The sequence below is a fragment of the Chelonoidis abingdonii genome, chromosome 24 (assembly GCF_003597395.2).
Source record: "Chelonoidis abingdonii isolate Lonesome George chromosome 24, CheloAbing_2.0, whole genome shotgun sequence".
NCBI lineage: Eukaryota > Metazoa > Chordata > Testudines > Testudinidae > Chelonoidis > Chelonoidis abingdonii.
The window spans coordinates 9869335-9877283 of NC_133792.1; the positions used below are offsets into that span (position 1 = coordinate 9869335).

General features: G+C 48.0%; 1 protein-coding gene across 1 annotated transcript in view; it reads left to right on the forward strand.

The window, feature by feature from the left end:
• PAPPA (pappalysin 1) overlaps positions 1–7421 on the forward strand; it is a 222758-nt gene extending 215337 nt beyond the window's left edge. Inside the window, exon 22 of the mRNA XM_032797888.2 lies at positions 4514–7421. Within this exon, the coding sequence (XP_032653779.1) occupies positions 4514–4621 (108 nt within the window). The 3' untranslated portion in view covers positions 4622–7421. The remainder of the gene's footprint in view (positions 1–4513) is intronic.
• The last annotated feature ends 528 nt before the right edge of the window (positions 7422–7949 follow it).

The window sequence follows — 7949 nt, forward strand, 5'->3', positions numbered from 1 at the left end:
CTAATCCGTCCTGTGGTTTTTGGTTCTGGCCTATCTCTCATATGCCAGTGTGTGTATATGTGGCTATGCGCTCTCATTTCTCTCCCCTAACCCCCTTTCCAAGTCCCTTCCTGGGCTATGGTGTTCTCTGCCTACATCAGTTTGTTGGTGGATACAGTATCTTTGTCTGTTTCACAACAATCACTGAGCCAAGACTTGAGTTTTTAACATTCTGTCTTTCTCCTGCTACAGCAGCATTCCTGGGTGTTAGGCATCAACTCTTGCAAGGGGAGACACGAGGGAATGCAGGTCTTGGGAGCTAAATGAAGGAAAACAGATTTGTTTTTAAATGTGTATATAGTATCTAGATTCAATGCATATATTTGGACATGTCAGTGCTAGTCATATATGCTGTTAATGACTTCGGATCTTAAAGAGCTATCTGAAAAACAAAGTCGGTTCAGTTTGAAGTGTGTTTTTCTGGGCTCAAGCACCTAACCGGACTATGGCCCAGTGAAAAGGAATGGAAGACAGCTTCTTAGCACTGGTGTTTGTTTATATTGCAATGACACCTCGGAGCCTCGGTCATGGGCCAGGCCCCTGTTGCATCAGGAAATGTACAAACACAGAAGGAAAAGACAGTCTCTGCCCCCAAAGAGCTTAGGGCCTGGATTTTTAAATGTCTAGGAGAATTAGGCAGCTAGTCACTTTTGGAAATCCTACTTGGTGCCTTTCTGCAGCTTTAAGTGCCCAAAGTCTTGTGAAAATCTGGCCCCGGAGGTGGGCTTGGAACAAACATATGTTATAATTGTTATTTCTCTGTGCGAATGCAAGCCTTTCTCCTCTGCTCTTTTGTTGCAGAAGTCATGGGATCAGCCATGAGTGTTTGAGTTTACCTGTCCTCATTACATCCTACCATTTTCTTCCCTGTCAATGAGTGATTGGCTTATGCCCTGTAGCACAAGCATTTATAGATTTATATCCTGTTGGATGGGACTGTGGATGGTCTCTTTATCCATATCAACATCCAGTATATTGTTATACAATGCATAATTGTCCCGGGAGTCTCACTGCTGTTAAGATGTCATTGAGGTGAAGATTAGAACATTACATTAGACAGGATAAAAATATCTAAGGGGTATAAAGTGACTAACACAACTGCTCACTGGATTAGGAGGAAAATCCCCTTATTGCCACGTTGTTCCACTGCAGAGAACTTGTACTTTCCTCTGAAGCATCTTTTGGGGGCAGGCTCGTGGACTAGTTAGACTATTTCAGTACAGAATCCTATAGGGCAGACTGTAGGGTTCTTTTAGGACAACACAGAGGAAGATATTCCCTCTCCAGAGGCTCTCGTGGTGCAGAGGGATTACTCTCTTTCTGCAGATTGATAGCATTTAAAACCAGAAGGGACCTTTAGGTCATGTAGTCTGACCTCCTGTTTATCACTGGCCGTTGCATTTCACTCTGTATTGAGACCTGAGATTGTCCAGTTCTGATTTCACATGTCTTTGTAATGGTTTGTTAGAAAGCAAAGAAGGAGGGGCTGACGGAGCGGGGAAGGCTATAAGGAGAGGCCCACTGACTTCATTTCAAAAGAACACCAGACTGACATCAAACTGTAACAAACTCCAGAGAGCCAGGAAGTTCAAAAGTCAATATTTCATCACAGCCCTGTGAGATGCGCACAGGGAAGTTACATATCTGTAATGTGCTTCTTTGAAGACATCCTCTTACAGGGTTCTCATTCTTGACTCTGGAGTTCCAAAGAGTGACAGTCTCTCTAAAGAAGGAGCATTATCCCCAGTTTACAGGAAGAATAACTGAAACATAGAGACAGAAGAGCTTGGCCAAGACAAAACAGTGAGTCAGCAGTAGTCAGTAATGAAGTTCAGGTCTTCACCGTACCCAACAGACTCCACCATCTCATTTAAGAATATTTGGGACATTGTGGTTTGCAGCAGTCTTGCCCTGACTGGTTTGGGGATGGACCAAGGTGTAACCTATTGGTAAAGGTATTTGCTATCAAACCTCAGTGTGTTCACTGGGAATTCTTAAGTAATGAATATAATTAATACACCCTTACAGGCCTGAAAACTCATTGCTTTACTGCCTTCACTTGTGCCTTACCTAGCAAATACTTATACCTTTAGGCGACAAAGTGTCCTCTTAGCTCTTCCTGTTTTCTCCAGTTTCTACAAATTCTCTGATTTCTATTTGAATGTATTTATTTTTAGATTCTTGAAATTTCTCTTCCCTTCACATATTTTGCAGTCACCCGGTCTTTGATTCAGTTCTTTGGGGAGTGCCAGAGCTTGACACAAAACCAGTGCCCTACTCCACCTGAACGATTGAGGCTTGTGAAGGTGAAGTCAGACGTGCTGGGTGGTGGTTCTGGAGAGCACCAAATCCGTACCCAGCGTTGGCTATCGGAGCTCTTTTCTCAGCTTCATTGTGTCCCCATCGCATAGGGTGACCAGATGTCCCGATTTTATAGAGACAGTCCCGATTTTTGGGTCTTTTTCTTATATAGGCTCCTATTACCCCACACCCCATCCTGATTTTTCACACTTGCTGTCTGGTCACCCTACCATCTCAGGCTGCCTCATTGTGAAATAAAGATGCCCCCCGCACCCATCTTTCCCATCCGTGTGCGTAAAGACAAAGGCACGTTGTACACAGACACGCAGACACATGCACGGAAGGGATAGCTCCATGGACAGAAATGGTAACTATGTGTGTAAGTGCATGGTCCACATTCTTCGAGGTGCCAGTGATGGATGGATACCGATAGGGAACAGACAGATCCGAGCTCTATGGCCTGGAGAAAAGTGTACATAAAACGAGGGAGCAAACATGTGGCAGCAGAGCCAAGTGAACGAGAGTGAGCACATGCTTGGTGTACTTGCCGAGAACATTTGAACAGGTTGCAGCACTGTCCTGGAAAGGGTTGGGGGAGGAGAATTAGGTCATTAACTCTGTCTGCACAGATGGGAGAAACTCTTGGGAATTCACTTCAGGCAAGCAAGACTCTCCCCCACCCCCTTCTCTTTATGTAAATGCCATGATGCAATAGGCTGAAATCAACGTCTGTTAGCCAAGCACTCCAGGCTGTTACTTCAACTACTGCATGCTCTTCTTTAAACAGACGGGAGATTTTATATGCACAGAGCAAAATCTCCCCCTCCCATTCCTTCCAAGGTTTCCACCCACTCAGTCAGTCGTTGGGCCTCTGCACTTTGAAAACACCAAGTGTTCAAAGGCTCGCTCTTGGTGAAACACAGGCACCTTTTCATCATTGTTAAGTGCTAAGTGGTGTGCAGGCTACAATGCCTGCCCCGAGGAATTTAAGCCAAGATTTTCAAAACTAGATGCATAAAATTGGGCATAAAAATCCACCTTTAGTCACTTAAGTAAACTTGCTTTTCTAAAGCGTTGAGCACGTGCTGTCTCCTGTTGGCGTCAGTGGGGGCTTTTGAGTGACCGGTGCTTTTGAAAATTAGATCTGATTCTGGAACCTAAATATAGATTTAGGAGCCTATCTTCAAGCACACGAGTTTGAAAATCTTGGCCTTGCTATGTAGAACTGGGCCTTTCTCACTCCCATTGCAGTCCCATTATCTTCAGTGCATGCAGGTTCCTCCCCTAAATGACAGAACAAGATTGGACAGGACCCATTGCACGGTGATAACTTTGACTTTTGGGATGCCGATGCTGTGCCTTGTCATGAATTAGTGCTTGTGGACTTTGTGGGAGAAGGGGGTCTTCAGGAGAGGCTGGGAGCCTGGCACACTGGGATAAGGAAGGGCAATCCAAGCATAGCGATGCAGAAGACAGCCGCAAGCCTGGCAGAGAAAGCTCTAGTTCTTCAGACAAGCACGTCCATATGTGGCATGTGACAAGGGTCCCACGTTCTATCCCTGTAGGTCGAGGCCTGAACCTGCCGAGCTCCCCTCTCACCACTACAGACTGTGTCTTTGGGTACGTCTACACAGCAGCCATGGGTGTGAATGGCCTCTGGTGGAGACATAGCTGTACTCCAGCTAGCTCTCTACAAACAGAAGTGAGGACACCACGGGCTGGGCTTCAGTGCCAAGAACTACATTTTTCAGGGGAGAGGGAGGAGGTAGGCTTGTGCCGCAGCACCGAACCCCGCACACCAGCATCATCTCTTCTATTGTTAGCAAGGTAGCTAGAGCGTAGAGAGCTCAGGTATGTCTACCCAAGCTGCCATTCACATCCCCGGCCTCACTATGGACAGGTCTTTTGAGATAAGACTGTAGTGTGTTGGGGAAGTGGCATGGAAGGCTCGCACTGCTGTTGCTCATGCTGTACCTGTCCTGTCAATGGACAGAGGACTTAGGGTCCCAGTGCTTGGGGAAATCATTCCAAAAATAGCACTGAGTCAAGGAAGCCAACTGCTCAGCTGTTCTCTGAGGGCATCTTGTGTTTTCAGACCTGTTCCTTATCCTCATGACTGTCGAAAAGTGTGTTTCCTCATGCACTGCCCTGTGTTTTTGCCTCTATCCCGTAGGTTATTCCTTTCCCTATGTCCTGTGACCTACAAGCAGAATGTGCTTGCCTAGACCCCAACGCTCAAGAGAACAGTCAGAAGGATGGACGCAGCTTCAGTCGCGGGTAACGTCCGGCAACACAGAATAGACGATCACACCGCTAAAGGCAGGCTCGGAGAGACACCACATCCCTTTTTGGTATTGTCTTTAACATTTAGCTGCTCAACTGGATGGCATTTCTGCACCAGGGACCTTTAGAATTCACCCAGTCTGCCTTTAATTTTTGTCCAAGGAGAACTCAAAGTGGGGGGTTATGTATTAAGTATATCTTATATAGCAAAAACAACAAACAAGCAAAAACAAAGAGTCGAGTCAAGACTTCTAAGTATCAAAACAGCATGTGTTTATGCAGTTGTGCGCCCACCTAATTTGTACTGTTTGTATCTAGATCTAAGGCGAGAAACAAGCCATATATATATATATACAAATTTATAGAGATAAATAGAGAGATTGAGATCAAAGCAAACACACTTTCCCCTCTCCAGTGCTCATAACTCAGAGCATTCATGGAAGAGGCTGAGCTCTCAGATGAAACCAGGCCAAGCCTATACTGATGCTGAATGCCAAGGTATCTCATGCTCAGGGCACTGAGGTTAGGATGGGTTCACCATGGGACCACGCATCTTGGCGAATGTCTTTCCAAATGCCCAGACGGCTGAAATGTGGGTTGCATTATCTTGTCATGGAAATATTACACCCAGGCTAAGAGCTTTACAAACTGCACTGGGCTTTCCTGCGCGGCTCCACTGGCCTACATCCAGCCTGCAAATTGCAGCCTACACATGGGAGAACTCCAAAATGTTTGCTGGTGGGCAGACCATCCCGTGGTGAAGCAAGGGCGGGTGCTAGCGAGTGGATGGGCTGAGGATTGGCATTTACGTGTTAGGCTGGCACTGAGGATTGGAGATTATTGCTCCTTGAGGGAATAGGGAGGGTAAATCAAACCCCCATACTTGTCGTTCGAGCATGTCTGCTGCTGCTACTCCTGCTGCTATGTCCCCTACAACTAGTTTCTTTACTGTGTCAGGACAGGGTGACAACAACCCCAAGCAACCAAACAATCTGCCTTAAAGCTTACCTACAACCTGCCTTTCAGACCCTCTGGTTTTCTCGTCAGCACTGGGGCAAGAAATCAGGACACCAGCCAGCCATAGAGATTTGCTGCTTTACCTCCAGCTAGCCAATGGTTCTGCTAACACCTCCCCTTTGTGTCTATTATATTGAACCACCTCTTCATCCTCCTGTTGGCGGGGGAGAGGAGAGGAGAGGCAGAGCGTGCAAAGGCACAAGCCGAGTGGAAAGAATGGCTGGGGATAGTATTAGAGTTTTGAACCCAGTGTGTCAGTATTAAATTCCCAGGCCTGTGGGCGATCCAGCCCACACAGCGACTTCAGAGCAGGAGATCAGCTGCTTGGAATCTTCCAAAAGGAAGGGCATTAAGAGAGGCTACCCTCACACCTCCCAACTGCCCCCTCCTCCCCACCTCCAGTTCTGGTCCTGAAAGGTGCATTTTCCACCGGCTGCTCAGTCATTTCTCAAGTGGGATTTAGCATCCTCTGGTTGCTCAGATCCCACTGAGTCAATCTGATACCCAATGGAGCCAGTGCGGACATTGCTGCTACAACCCATTCCAAACATATCCCTAAAGTCTGCACACTAATGGCTGGATTTGCATCCAGGGCTCCTATTGACAATAAAGCCTTCCTGAAAAGGTTAATCTCCCCTTCTGCAGGGCTTTAAAATGGGCTCAAGTGAGAGACGGGTCTAACATTGCATGATAAGGGAATGGCAGTGACATTTTAGAGCTTGGCCACTCATTTAAGTGCATTCACAAGGGCCACGGGGCCAGATGTGGGACCTCTAGTGCCCGGCTCCCCTTGAAGCCATCCTGGAGCCAGCAGCAGTCCCTTGATCCAGTGCAGCCCAGAGTGAACCGTCCTGCTTGCCTGATATTTTAGACTCTGGGGAAGGGAAAAGATGTTGTGGAAGGGGCAAAAAATTCATATCCACAGGAACATTTTAAGCCAAAAGAGGAATTCTTCCTCAACTCAGTGACACTAAAAGCCCCCAGTGCTTCATTGGCCAGCTTGGGCATCCCAGGGGTACTCACTGATTTAGGGGCCTTAGGACCCGTCCCTAGACTGAGGCTTTATTTCTGTTGGGTGTAGTCAATCCCCCGCCTTCTGCAGAGGCTGCATCTCCCTGCCCCAGCCATGGCGCACCTGGGGGGCTGCCGAAGGCTGTAAAAATGGCTCGACATGGGAAATCAAGAGGCTTGTAGGAACTGGGGTCAAGATTAAGGATCCAAAGATAAAGGGACAAACACATCCCTGGACTCACTCTGTTAAAGCTAAGGCAGTTAAACTAGGGATGACCCCAAAACAATTCCAGTCTGCTAGGGCTGGGGCATGAATCTGGCGTAAATCTGCTGAAGGGTCCCACCTTTTACTGATTTACAGAACAGGTACAGTCCTGGCTGTCATGCAGGCATCCCACCCTCCTGCACACACGCGCTCACTGCTGCCATCCCAAGGGCAAAAGGATTGGTCAGGCATCATGGCTCTTTCAGGGAGGCTTATCTTGAGCATCCTCGAATCTAGCTGAAGAGAATGGGAGCTGCGCTTACTCACAGAGACCTGCCGCAGCCCTGAGGCTGCCATCCCCACGAAAATACATGTGAGACCGTGGCATTGCCCCTCCCCTGTGCTGGCAGTTTGCTTCATGTGTCATCGAAAGAGCTCACAAGCCCCAGAGGCCCTTTAAATGCCGACCAGCTTGTGTCCTCTACGCCCAAGGCAGGTTGGCAGGAGCTCTGCTCTGTGTCCCGTGTCCTATTTGCACCGCCCAGAGAGCAAAGGGCTGCTAGGGCAGGGGCAGCTATAACTTTTCAGTTATATGTATTAAGAAGGGTTTTGTTTATATATATATACCTTCCCCAGTTAAAATGCAGCCCTGCATAAAGCCCCAGAGGCACATACTTGTCTCATGCTCGCCGCGAGCGCCTGTGAACTCAGGGCTAAAATAGCCCCTTTTGCATCGAGAGGTATCAATGCGGAGAAGATAGGGTAAGCTGCTGCTCACAAGAGATTTGCATCCTTCTTGCTTTAGGGGGAGGGGCTAATGTGGAAGGAGGCGGGGCCTGTCACCCATACAGCCTCCCAGGCCAGTTACGGCTCTGCAGTCTCCAGTCTGCCAACAGTCCCCCTTCAGAGCAGAACCTCCATGCTGCTCCTTTCCCCACTAGGCCGTGCATCTCCTCCGACAGAGCCCACAGCACCAGCAGCGGATGGTGGTGCTGCTTCGCACCGTATTCCCTCCCATGGGCCTCATCAGAAGAAAAATTGGGTTGGCATGTGCGTAAGGGGGATGCTGATCCCCAGCTCTGCCCCCTTGCAC